The sequence below is a fragment of the Cajanus cajan genome, chromosome 8 (assembly GCF_000230855.2).
Source record: "Cajanus cajan strain Asha chromosome 8, NIPB_CcT2T_4, whole genome shotgun sequence".
In the NCBI taxonomy this organism is placed as follows: Eukaryota; Viridiplantae; Streptophyta; class Magnoliopsida; order Fabales; family Fabaceae; genus Cajanus; species Cajanus cajan.
Window position 1 is genome coordinate 3471666 of NC_138524.1, and position 14103 is coordinate 3485768.

General features: G+C 36.0%; 1 protein-coding gene across 1 annotated transcript; it reads left to right on the top strand.

Moving 5' to 3' along the window:
* The first annotated feature begins 1081 nt into the window (after positions 1-1081).
* LOC109798849 (E3 ubiquitin-protein ligase UPL3) lies at positions 1082-11785 on the top strand. The gene is made up of 18 exons (XM_020359254.3): positions 1082-2208; positions 2555-2665; positions 2795-2911; positions 3092-3262; positions 3336-3497; positions 3683-3931; positions 4074-4195; positions 4289-5681; positions 6763-6861; positions 7340-8908; positions 9016-9240; positions 9335-9439; positions 10118-10198; positions 10289-10357; positions 10449-10577; positions 10995-11117; positions 11206-11430; positions 11569-11785. Exons 1-17 carry the CDS (start codon positions 1378-1380, stop codon positions 11269-11271), a joined length of 5622 nt encoding a protein of 1873 aa, XP_020214843.1. The 5' UTR covers positions 1082-1377; the 3' UTR covers positions 11272-11430; positions 11569-11785.
* Positions 11786-14103: the final 2318 nt, after the last annotated feature.

The following is a 14103-nucleotide window of genomic DNA, read 5'->3' on the forward strand; positions in this document are numbered from 1 at the left end:
TTTTTAAATATTTAATAATTTTAAAAATTAATATTAGATAATATTTAATAATTTTTAAAGTATTTTTGAATATTCAATAGTTAAAAATATGAAGATATAAGATAAAATATATAAGTGAAATAAGAGAAAAAAAATATTAGGAATTTCAAATTCTTACCTTTTTGAGAGAATTTGAAATTCTACTATTTCAAAGAATTTTTCAAATGCTTGGATTTCAAATTCTTTGTAAATTCTCTATCCAAACAAAGTATTTCACCTCAAAGAATTTGAAATTCTTCAAATAAATGAATCACTCCATTAAAATTTCTCATCCAAACATACTCTTAGAGTTTGACATATTTCATCAAATAAGTGGATATTCCCTCCCAACTTAAGTTTTTTACATTTAAAAAAGTTAAAATTTAAATTATAACCATTTAATTAACCAAAGTTGATTACTAATTAATAATATTAAAAATGAAATTCGTTCAAAATAATTAAAAGATTTAGAATAACAATCTTTTAATGAAAAAATTATGCAATAATATACCTGTTAACATTTACTCGACCATGATTTAAATAAAAATGAAAATTTCAATTTTAAAATTGTAAAATATAATTTAAAATTAAAAAATGTAAATATTTTAATGATCATAATTTTTAAAAATATGACAAATATTTAATAATTTATTTTCATGTCAAGAATTATTAGCCTGATCAACAAAATCTTGAGAATATTTATGATATTTTTATAATGATATTACCACAACAAATTATAATATAATTTAAATTATTTTTAAGCCGAGAAAATTCATCTGTCTTTAATACCAACATATTTTATGACTAGATTTTAACATACTTTTTAAAAATTGTGAAAGATATTTAGAAGAAAAAAAACTTTAAAATTGGAATATATTCATAAAATGATATTTTTGCTCTGAGCGAGGGTGGGGTGGATGGAGCAGCAAAGGCCACAGTGCAAGTGCAACAGTGCCACCCAGGAGCGTAGCTAGTTGTTCAGTTTGGGAAGAGCGAAAGTGACTAATGCATGGAACAAATTAAAAAAAAAAAATAAATAATAGAAAAGGCAAAGAAAGTTACATATAAAAGATTCATTTTGTTCTGTCTCTTTATTCCTTCTTTCTTCCCCTTTCCCTGGCTTAGGGTTTTCCGGCAACAAAGAAAATCCCTATCTTTAATGTCTCAAAATCTTTCTGTTTATTCAGAAATCTCACTCAACGCCTCCTTCCAAACACGCGCAATCCCCTCCCCTACAATATCTAGGGTTTCCAATTGATTCGTTCGACTCAACAAAGATTCGATCCATGTTAGGGATTCTCGCGTGATTGACGCTCGGCGGCGAGCGAGTTGACAGATTGCGGGTTGGGTGGATTTTGTATGGAAACTCGGAGCCGGAAGCGGGCGGAGGCTTCCTCAACTGCCCCTTCATCATCTTCCTCTGGTCCCACCACTCGCTCCAGCAAGCGCGCGCGTCTCTCTTCTTCTTCCACCGCCACCGCCGCCTCTCTTTCTTCCGTCAACACTCGTTCCCGTCCATCTAAACCTAAGGAGCCCGCACCTCCCAAGAATCTCCCTCCCATGGACCCTACAAATGAATCCTCTGCTTCGCGCCGTGATCGCCGCAACAAGGAAAATTCCGATAAGGGTAAGGAGAAAGAGCATGATGTTAGAATTAGGGATAGGGATTCGGACCGAGGGTTGGCTTTGAACATGGACGTTGGCGAGGATGACGATAACGACAGCGAGGGTGGTGTTGGAATTTTGCACCAGAATTTGTCTTCCGCGAGTAGTGCACTTCAGGGGCTTCTTAGAAAGCTTGGTGCAGGTTTGGATGATCTGCTTCCGTCTTCGGCTATGGGTTCTGCGTCTTCCTCTCATCAGAGTGGGAGGCTGAAGAAGATCCTGTTTGGGTTGAGGGCTGATAGTGAAGAAGGGAGGCAGGTTGAAGCATTGACGCAGCTGTGTGAAATGCTTTCAATTGGAACCGAGGAATCGCTTAGTACGTTCTCTGTTGATGCCTTTGTTCCCGTGCTTGTGGGGTTGTTGAATCACGAGAGCAATCCCGACATAATGCTTCTTGCGGCCAGAGCGTTAACTCATTTATGTGATGTGCTTCCGTCATCTTGTGCTGCTGTTGTGCATTATGGTGCAGTGTCAATCTTCTGTGCCAGGTTGCTCACCATAGAGTACATGGATTTGGCTGAACAGGTTGGTGCTTAACTCATGTCAATTGTGTGAAGTTAGAACGAATGTGATGCGTTTCCATGTTGAGTTCTGCTGGTGTTTAATTGTTTTTTGAACTTTATATAATGTTCCTTAGGGCCTAATTGGATAAACTTCTCAATAAACACTTCTAGAGGAAAAAGTAGGAAGGAAAAATGAAATATTATTCTACATTAGTTGAAATTAGCTTATGCACAGGCTAATTTGTAGAAGCTCTTTCATTTAGTTTCTCCAAAACAATTAAAAATAAGCTTATGCATTTTTTTCAAGGACCAAGCATTTTGGAATGACATTCTTATTATTTGACTACTGTGGTTGATGATTTGAACAGTCTCTTCAAGCTCTAAAGAAGATATCTCAAGAGCACCCCACTGCCTGCCTACGAGCAGGTGCTCTTATGGCCGTCCTTTCTTATTTGGACTTCTTTTCAACAGGAGTTCAGGTACATATTCGGTGAAGTATCTTCATTTAGTGGATTATTATGGTTTTGGTCCTCTAGGACAGTCATAATTCATTTGGACATAGGTGCCTTTAGTGAAAAATTTTATCCTGACATAATTCTTTGTTTCAGCGTGTTGCTTTGTCTACCGCTGCAAATATGTGCAAGAAGCTTCCTTCAGATGCAGCTGATTTTGTGATGGAAGCTGTTCCTCTGCTGACTAACCTTCTTCAGTACCATGATTCCAAGGTAAGGTCATGTTTTTTTGTTAGTCTAGTCATGTAATTTGAAACTGTATTTTCCTTTCTACGCCCATAAATTTACCTTTCAAGGAAGTTCAGTTTGAGAGGAGGAACATTTTGACCCCTATAGCCCGTTGTTAAAATTATTTATCTGCATATTCACGTTATGCATTATCAATATTTGTAGGTTCTGGAGCATGCATCTGTTTGTTTGACTCGAATAGCTGAAGCATTTGCATCATCTCCAGACAAATTAGATGAACTGTGCAACCATGGACTGGTAACACAAGCTGCCTCCCTCATTTCCAACAGCAGTTCTGGAGGTGGTCAGGCTTCTCTCAGCACACCAACATATACCGTAAGTGCAATTTCTGCTTTAAAACAGATGCATTTTGCCTGTAGTTGTTGGTCCTTGACTTGGGCATATGCAGGGATTAATCCGACTCCTTTCAACTTGTGCGAGTGGATCCCCTCTTGGAGCTAAAACTTTGCTACTTCTCGGAATTAGTGGTATTCTCAAAGATATTCTATCTGGTTCCGGAGTTTCTTCTAATGCCTCTGTTTCTCCTGCATTAAGTAGGCCACCAGAGCAGGTATAGCATAACTTCATAACTCTTATTTTGGATTGGTCATTTATGTGTAGTAATATCTCACAATGGTTCATTAAACAGACTGTGACCTTAAATTCATCATTACATAGACCCTTGATATTCAGTTTTCTTACAAATGTGAAGAGATGAAATTATTCTAATTCTCTGTTCTAATAATATATATATAGATATATGAGATTGTAAACCTGGCAAATGAGCTTCTGCCTCCATTGCCACACGGAACAATTTCTCTCCCTATCATCTCCAACATGTTTTTGAAAGGGCCAATTGTAAGAAAGTCTCCTGCTGGTAGCTCTGGGAAACAAGAAGACACAAATGGAAATGTTCCTGAGATATCGGCTCGGGAGAAACTATTAAATGATCAGCCTGAACTACTTAAGCAATTTGCGATGGATCTCCTCCCAGTTTTAATACAGGTTGACATTTGTTGCATTGAGATCAAATGCTTAAATTTTGCTTCATAAATTTGTTAAGTGGAAAATTGTTCTAATAAATTGCTCCTTTGCTTCCTTATTTGTCTTTTTTAGTTAATTGATGGTATCTGCTTGCTTTTGATAGATATATGGTTCTAGTGTCAATGGTCCTGTTCGGCACAAATGTCTTTCTGTCATTGGAAAATTGATGTATTTCAGCACAGCAGAGATGATCCAGTCTTTGTTGAGTGTGACAAATGTATCAAGGTATCTAGCTGTTTAATAGGGTTGATATTGCTTGATATCTGCACTGATTTTATGGGTTTAGAAAATTTATGCATTGTCACTTTGATCATATAGTTTCTTAGCTGGTGTCCTAGCATGGAAAGATCCACACGTTTTGGTTCCTGCCTTGAAAATTGCTGAAATTCTTATGGAAAAGCTTCCTGGGACATTCTCCAAGATGTTCATTAGAGAAGGTGTTGTGCATGCAGTGGACCAACTTATTTTAGCCGGGAATTCAACCAGTATCTCTACACAGGCATCTTCTGCTGAGAAGGATAATGATTCTATATCTGGAGCATCGTCTCGGTCTAGGCGTTATCGGCGGCGCAGTGGGAATTCCAATCCTGAAGGAAATCCTTTGGATGATTCAAAGGCTCCGGTTTTGGTTAATGTTGGTTCACCTCCCAGTACTGTGGATATTCCAACAGTAAATACTAGTATTCGGTTATCTGTTAGTACAGCTGCTAAAGCTTTTAAAGATAAGTACTTTCCTTCAGATCCTGGGGCTGCTGAAGTGGGTATTACTGAAGATCTTTTGCATCTGAAAAATCTTTGCATGAAGTTAAATGCTGGTGCTGATGATCATAGGACTAATGGAAAGGGGAAATCTAAAACTTCTGGATTTGGTCAGGAAGAATATTTAATAGGGGTCATAGCTGACATGCTAAAGGAGCTTGGCAAAGGAGATGGTGTATCTACTTTTGAATTTATTGGTAGTGGTGTTGTTGCAGCTTTGTTGAATTATTTTTCTTGCGGGTATTTCTCTAAAGATCGACCCTCGGAAACCCACCTTCCCAAGCTTCGCCAACAAGCGCTTACAAGGTTTAAGTTATTTATAGCTGTTGCGCTACCTTCCTCTACTGAGTATGGGACCGTGACTCCTATGTCTGTTTTGGTCCAGAAGCTTCAAAATGCTTTGTCCTCCTTGGAGCGTTTCCCTGTTGTGCTGAGTCATTCATCTAGGTCATCCAGTGGGAGTGCACGCCTCTCCTCTGGACTAAGTGCATTATCTCAGCCGTTCAAGTTGCGGCTTTGTCGAGCCCAGGGTGATAAGTCACTTAGGGATTATTCATCCAATGTTGTACTGGTTGATCCGTTAGCAAGTTTAGCAGCCATTGAGGAATTTCTTTGGCCTCGTATCCAACGAAGTGAATCTGGTCAGAAGTCCACTGTACCTGCTGGAAATTCTGAATCTGGGACAACTCCTGCAGGAGCTGGGGTATCCTCTCCTTCCACTACCCGTCGCCATTCTACTAGATCCAGATCATCTGTTAATATAGGTGATACATCCAGAAAAGAAATTGCTCAAGATAAAAGCACAAGCTCTTCTAAGGGCAAGGGAAAAGCTGTATTAAAGCCTGCACAAGAGGAGGCAAGAGGACCTCAAACCAGGAATGCTACTCGCAGAAGAGCAGCTCTTGATAAAGATGCACAGATAAATCCTGTAAATGGTGACTCTACTTCCGAGGTATAATGTGAAATCCTACAGATGAATTCACAATGCTACAATTTCTTTCTTCTGTTAAATTATAACTTCCAACTGTTTAGTTTATGTTGGATGGCTAATATAAGGAGAATACTTTATAGTGCCAATATAAGATGCAAAGATGCTTCATTACATTTTGCATAGCAAGCTTGAAAAGACATATGAAATTTCTCTATATCTGTAACTTTGGACATGCCGGATTTTGTTGTCTGTAGATCCTTAAAGTGTTTTACCTCGGCCATTTATTTAGTTTTATGAATGGCTTTTGATTATAATTATTTATTAAGATATCATCTCTTATTTTATTTAAGAAACACTGCCTAGGTGCTCTTTTGATTTTTGTGTTGAATAGTTTTTTTTTTTTGTTTTTTTTGCTTATTTGTTTGTTTTTTTTTTTTGCAACATTGGTTTCTTTATGTACATTAGAATTAAGCTCCTGTTGGAATTCCCTGCAAAAGTGTTGAGTTACTAAATTGAAGCTGAGCCAGCACTGATGAGAACTTATAATCTTGCATTGTAGAAACAATGCTCATCCTTCTATCATAAAGTGCACGTGTCAGGATTTTTTTGTATGGTGCCACTAAAAAGTCAATTGATTAATATACATATATGATTATGTTATTCTAACATTGAACTTGTCAATTATGAATATGTAGGTTTGTAATTTGTATTACTCTCGTTGGGTAATAATTTGGATTTTTTTTAGTGGAGTTATCAGTTATGTATTGTTCCTACCCAGGTGATACATTTTTGTTTTGGTTTTTATTGCTTTCGTTTATGGCATCTTTTAAATGTTTGCTAAATGTTGTGTAGCTAGGTTTGTTATTGTGGTTGTTAAACTGGTAGTAGGATTTTTATTACAAAATACAATGCACACATATGCTATATACCATGTGTAGGGCATAACTTGGGTGCAAAGCTCATCTTTTTTTTTTTTCCTGGTCTGCTTTTGACTAAATCATGAACTTAATCCAAGTATCCTGGAGTATCAAAATATTAGCCTTAGGTTTTTTTTCCTTCTTTTTTTTTTACCCTTCTATTGACATTTTCCAATGTAATGCAGGATGAAGATTTGGATATATCTCCTGTTGAGATTGACGAGGCATTGGTGATTGAAGATGATGATATTTCTGATGATGAAGATGATGATGACCAAGAAGATGTATGTTCAAGTAGATACTGTTTTACTGTCTTTTGTTTTTCTGACATCATTTCTTTATCCTCATGTTTAACATTGCTTTTGATATGTTACTCTATGTGTGTAGTTATTTTTACTACCAGTACTGGTGTCCTTCTATGTTGTTTACAATTTTTTTCAATTTGAAATGTTTCTGTCTTTCTATCATTTTTGTCTTCTATTTTTTTTTTCCGGGTTCAATGGTGGCAATGAAACTAGAGTTCATGACCAGATGCAAACTATCCACTCCTCTTATCACTAGCTCAATCCTAGTGTTTTGATTACAAATATTTAATTGTTGCTACCATCATTGTTGTTAATCAAGATTGAACATTATAATTTTGTTTTGGAGTGAACCGAGGATACCCCCAACTGATAGTTGGATTAACTAATTGAACATTATAATTAAATTCACTTATCTATGCTGACAAATTTTGTGCTTGTTTTCATTCTTCTCATGCAGGTACTGAGGGATGATTCGCTTCCTGTTTGCTCACCTGACAAAGTACATGATGTGAAATTGGGCGATTTAGCTGAAGAGAGTGCTGTAGCTCCTGCAACAAGTGATGGTCCGACTAATGCCGCCTCAGGTTCTAGCAGCAAGGCTGGTACAGTCAGGGGTTCAGACTCTGCTGATTTTAGGAGTGGCTATACTTCAAGCTCAAGAGGTGCAATGTCATTTGCTGCTGCTGCCATGGCTGGACTTGGATCTGCCAATAGCAGAGGCTTCAGGGGTGGAAGAGATCGACTAGGGCGTCCTTTGTTTGGTAGTTCTAATGATCCTCCAAAGTTGATCTTTACTGCTAGTGGGAAGCAGCTTAATAGGCATTTGACTATATATCAGGCAATTCAACGACAGCTTGTGCTAGATGAAGATGATGATGAGAGATTTGCTGGTAGTAGTGACTATGTATCCAGTGATGGAAGTAGGTTGTGGGGTGATATTTATACTATAACTTATCAGAGGGCAGAGAACCAAACTGATAGGGCTCCCCCTGGAGGTTCAAACTCTAATGCTTCAAAGTCTGGCAAATCTGGTTCTGCATTGAATTCTAGTTCTGAAGGCAAGCTACATCAGATATCTGTATTAGATAGTATCTTGCAGGGAGAATTGCCCTGTGAACTGGAGAAATCTAATCCTACATACAATATATTGGCATTATTGCGGGTGCTAGAGGGCCTGAACCAACTTGCATCTCGTTTGAGGGCCCAAGTGATTACTGATAACTTTGCAGAGGGGAAAATTTTGGATTTAGATGAACTAAGTGTTACCAGCAGTGCTAGGGTTCCTGCAGAGGAATTTATAAGCAGCAAACTTACTCCAAAATTAGCTAGGCAAATACAAGATGCCCTTGCCTTGTGCAGTGGGAGTCTTCCCTCATGGTGTTACCAGTTAACTAAGGCATGCCCTTTTTTGTTTCCTTTTGAGACACGGCGACAGTACTTCTATTCAACTGCCTTTGGGCTATCTCGTGCACTGTATCGCCTTCAGCAGCAGCAGGGTGCTGATGGTCATGGATTAACAAATGAAAGAGAGATCAGGGTTGGGAGATTGCAGCGCCAAAAGGTTCGTGTCTCTCGAAATCGTATTTTGGATTCTGCTGCTAAAGTGATGGAGTTGTATTCTAGTCAAAAAGCTGTACTTGAAGTAGAATATTTTGGTGAAGTTGGCACTGGTCTGGGTCCCACTCTGGAGTTCTACACACTTCTCAGTCATGACTTACAAAAAGTTGTACATCAAATGTGGAGATCAGGTTCTTCAGAGAAATATGAAATGGAAGTTGATGGAGATGAAAAGAAAATGAAAAGTAGTGAAGGCTCTTTTGTTGGAGATGGAGAACTTGTTCAAGCTCCTCTTGGGTTGTTTCCTCGACCTTGGCCTGCAAATGTTGATGCATCTGAGGGTACTCAATTTTCTAAAGTGATCGAATATTTCCGGCTATTAGGCCGTGTAATGGCTAAAGCTCTTCAAGATGGACGCCTATTGGATTTACCATTGTCAATGGCGCTTTATAAGCTTATTCTTGGTCAAGTAAGTTATGAAATGTTGATGTTAAGGTGTCTTGTCTGATTTCATGTTTATAGTTTATCTTAAGGTTGATTTTAGTCTGTTTATATTTAGCCTTTGATATACTGCAGGAGCTTGATTTGCATGACATTCTTTTCATTGATGCTGAGCTTGGGAAAACTTTACAAGAGTTTAATGCCCTTGTTTGCCGGAAGCGTTATATAGAATCTATTGGTGGTAGCGATACTGATACAATTGCTAATTTGCATTTTCGTGGGGCCCCAATTGAAGATATCTGCTTGGACTTCACACTTCCTGGTTATCCAGATTACATCTTGAAACCTGGAGATAAAATTGTATGTATTCAGTCTGTTTATTTTCCTGGCTTTTTAGTTTTGGTTCTGATAGTCTGTTATGAAAATTCCTTTGAACTTGCTGCCAAACTTTCAGGTTGACATCAATAATCTAGAGGAATACATATCAATGGTGGTTGATGCAACTGTTAAGACTGGAATCATGCGTCAAATGGAAGGATTTAGAGCAGGGTTCAATCAGGTTATATGCTGATCTTAATTAATTCTTGTAACTTTTGGTGTGCACCTTGTTTGCTGATGTTGTGTAGGCTCTTGGCTATATTGTAATGCATCTTTTTCAACTGTGATTAGAAAGTTCTGAAATAACATGGTCGTCTGTCTTTTATTTACACATGATTCATTCCTTTTCTTGTTTCTCCCAAACCTTTAATTGAAAAGTAAACCTGGCTGGGGTTTAACTTGATAATATTGAGCTTTATCCTTCAGCTTCTGGATTCTTGTTTAGATTCATAGGGTCATTTTTTTCTACTGAAAATTATGACTTTTGGTTATTTCTTGAGCAGTTAACTGCATATATAGCCTGAATCTCGGATTATCAATTAAGAAATTATGAAATGTTTATCCTTGCCTTTTACTTTAAGCCAAGTTTTCTACCAACCTTGTATCACCCTTAAGTGAGGTGCAGTAAAAACCCAAATCTTGTATCTGATAAATGTAATTTTTTTTTTCATTGATGCCGGTTATTCATTTATATAATGTTAGAATTCGACAAATTTGTGAAATGAGCTGCTAGCCTTCCATGTGGAGGATATTTGCTGGACAATTGTTGGAACTTGGAATACTTGTTGGATATTTGTTCATTTATTTGAGTCCTTAAACTGAACGTGTTTCACTTGCATACTTGTGCCTGTCAATTCAGGTTTTTGACATCTCATCTTTACAAATTTTTACTCCCCAAGAACTGGATTACCTGCTTTGTGGCCGTAGAGAATTGTGGAAGGTAATCTTTTTTATGCAAATGTATTACTGCTGCTAACAATATTTGAATTGTTACCGTGACTAATGTAGTCATAAATTAATGTTTCTGCAGACTGAGACACTGGCGGATCATATAAAATTTGACCATGGTTACACTGCCAAGAGCCCTGCCATAGTTAATGTATGCTTTTTTTTTTGTAGTAGAAAAATTGTTTCATTGGATATTTAGGCTTGTTATATTTGATGCTCATCCTGTATGATACTATTTTCAGTTGCTTGAAATTATGGGAGAATTCACACCAGAGCAGCAGCGTGCCTTCTGTCAATTTGTTACTGGTGCACCTAGGCTGCCACCTGGTGGACTGGCAGTTCTAAATCCAAAACTAACTATAGTGAGGAAGGTATTTGAAAAATATTTTTTATCTCGTTACTTTTGTTCTAGTTCATTCATGTATTCACATAATTTTTGCACACACATTTATTATTAAAAACTTAAAACTTGGAAGTGTTTTTTTGTGTTTTGGGGGATGATCCTCTGCTATTTGAACTTTGGTCATTAACAGTGTTACTGCAGCTCTTTTTTGAAGATATTTTTAAACATTTCTTAAGTAACACGATGTGCATGGATTTGCTGCCTGGCTGAATAGATGTATTGTGATATGCACTAGATTTATTTTGTCCTGTGAACCTAAAAGAAATGAATATTGCATTCCTTTAGTTATCCTGTTTACATCCTTTCGTGTGTGTTTTTTTGGGGGGGGGGGGGGCGGTAACCAAAATGCAACGTTAATTAATACATTTACATGGTCTGGGTGCAGCTTTCGTCAAGTGCAGCTAATGTTTCATCGAATGGGAATGGGCCTTCAGAATCGGCTGACGATGACTTGCCAAGTGTGATGACTTGTGCAAATTACCTGAAGCTTCCTCCTTATTCTACCAAGGTAGAACATTGCAAAGCGTTGTTGGTTATATAATTACGCATGCAAAGCTTCTTCTGGTGCCTGATCTTTGATTTACATTTTGAAACAGGAAATTATGTACAAGAAGCTACTTTATGCAATCAATGAAGGCCAGGGATCCTTTGATTTATCATGAGTTTCTGGAACAAACCAACCCGGCCCTGTATGTTAATATGATGAATCAGGGTTTACTCTCGAGGCTTAATTATTGTTTGGTTGCATGTACTTTCCTCCCTGCTTCTCAAATAATGGCCTCGCTTGGAACACGCTCATCAAAGGCGGTGACGTGGTTCTGGTGAGTTTACCATTGTTGTGGAATCTCGCTATTGATTTTTGATATTACTAGATCAATCATATATTTTTTTGCTGCAGCTTGTGCAGCATTCTTTTTCATTTGTTAATAAACTAATATGAATTCTTCAATTACTGGCAGTTGAATCGGATCGCCACATTTTCAAGGTGTAAAGGGATTTGCGGAGCTCGTTTTAGCTGTAATAACATGTAAATAGAATAGGAATGTTGAGTAATTTCCCTCCCTAAATTTTTTATCATTCTGTTTTCAAGTCAATTTATTGGCATTTAGTTATTATACATGTATGGAAGATGGTAAAAGGAATAGAAATAATATCAAATACTATGTTTTCGATTTATTTATTTCATGTTACGAGCTTTATTGTGGTAAAATTGGATGATTCTATGCTGTTTGGTATGATTGCTCCCCGAATGTTTGTATTTCTGCTGATAGTGTGGTTACGTATTTTCGAATGTACTTTCAAGTTTCAACACGGTAATAAAGGGGGTCTTTTTGCAGAAGTTTTGTTAGAGACAAACAAGCACTCCAATAACGTTTATTTTTCTATTCAAGTTTCCCAATCTATAGTCAGGACTCAAGCTGTGAATATAAAGTATAAACTAAGAAAGCTTAACGGAGAGGGTCGTTTTTCTAGTTTAACTTTCGTGTTGTTAAAAATTTAGTGTATTTATTATTTGATATCTAAAGAATTATTTATGTATTTATTAACGATGTAAACCACTAGTAAACTGTCGATTTTATAAACTAAGGAGTCCAAATCACTTAATTGAAGTAAGGTGCATGAGTTCGTGTAAATTTTTTTTATACTAAATTTAATTCCAGCCAATAAACAAATATACCATTGATTTATCAAATAAAAAATTGATACTTTATTGTAATTAACTCATTAATATAAACTTTCAAACAACTAATATTAACTTATAAGAAATAAGTCATTAGGATTTAGGAATAGGATTAGAAGCGAAACAATAGAGTAATTTAAACAATTAAATTTCATTATCATATATTATTATATTTCAAAAGATTAACAGAACCTATAACTTATTAATTATCCAGTTCTGATAAACCAGTTAGAACCGATCATATGTACCAAAAAAAACTTAAATGTACCAAAATAATCAACCAATATAAATTTATTTATATTATTTTACAAGCTTAGTTTTTATTATTTTCTTTAATTTATAGATTTGGTTATTATTTTCTTTGATTATAAGTTTAGTTTTTTTTAATATATTTTCTAGGGATGGCAAAGTGGGCCATGGCCCGCGGGCCGGCCCGTTGGCCCGTCAAAAATTGGCTGGCCGGGCCAACTATTTCAACCCGCCAACCCGTCAAGCCCGCCCTGCCAAGCCCGCCGGGCCAAATAGCGGGCCGGCCCGCCACAACCCGCCGGCCCGCATATATTTTTTTTTAATTTAATTATTTTTATGTTAATTTTATTTTGATGTAGAAGATGAGGATGAAGATGATTAAGAAAAAAAGTAGAGACAACTTCTTTCAAGAGAGCTTCTAATATTCTTAAAATAAAATTTAAAGTTAATTAATTGTATTTAAACTTGTTTTGTGGACTATCAAAAAATTTAGTTTATAAATAATTTGTAAGTTTATAATTTGGTTTTGATTTTGGTGTAAATGGACTAATTTCTATTTGATTTTGTTTTAAGTTTGTAATTTGTTTTTGTTGAACATATATTATGTACAATATGTATGCATTTTTAATTTCATATGGTTATATTTATTTATTTGTAGCAATTTTTTTTTATTTGACCATAAAATATTTTTTTTTCCATTTTTTTTTATTTTTATTTTTTGTAAGCGGGCCGGCCCGCCAGCCCGCCATCCCGCCAGCCCGATCTTAGGCGGGGCAGGCCAACATCTCCAGCCCGTTTTACATTGGCGGGCTGGCCCGCCCCACCCCGTTTTTGGCGGGCCAATGGCGGGCCAGGCCAAAACGGGCCGGGCTGGCCCGTTTTGCCATCCCTAATATTTTCTGTAATTTATAAATTTAGTTTTTATTTATTTTTATTAATTTTTGAATTTAGATTTTATTATTTATTTTATTTATAAATTTAATTTTTCATTTTTATTTAATTTATAAATTCAGCTTTTATTATTTTCTTTTAACTTATAACTATGATTTTCATTGACCTTGTATACAAATTGGAAAACATTTACAAAATTTGTGAGCATGAGTTTCGTCCACTTGAAAACGAAGAATATTGGCCGTATTATTCATGTCCAAATTTTATGTCCAATTCTTCCATGCAACAAAGCATAATAGTCACATATATAATGAGATAGATGAATCAAAAATAAATAAATTTCCTGCTTATTTTGTCTATTATTTAATATTATTATTTCTTTTTTACATTAATTTGATGTTTCCTCATCCATTGAGTTACACCTCTCAATATCTAATACAAACAAGTTCGTCCAAGATGATAAATATACAACTACAAAATAAAATAAAATAAAATAATTATAGTCGAGATGTAAGTTCATCATAGTTCATAGACATAGTTAGAACAACAATCAACATAAACATTAGATGTGGTTAGTAGTTAGCTATAGACTTGAGTACTTAGCCTAAAGTGATGATTCATAATTGATAAGTCTAAACCTTATTATTGCATTGTATAAAAAAAATAAAAATAA

Bases quoted from the DNA above. Each gene is read 5' to 3' on its own strand.
- LOC109798849 (XM_020359254.3), top strand. From the start codon at position 1,378: ATGGAAACTCGGAGCCGGAAGCGGGCGGAGGCTTCCTCAACTGCCCCT. The intron at 2,666-2,794 runs GTACATATTCGG...TCTTTGTTTCAG, and splicing joins TCTTTTCAACAGGAGTTCAG to CGTGTTGCTTTGTCTACCGC. The intron at 10,578-10,994 runs GTATTTGAAAAA...GTCTGGGTGCAG, and splicing joins AACTAACTATAGTGAGGAAG to CTTTCGTCAAGTGCAGCTAA.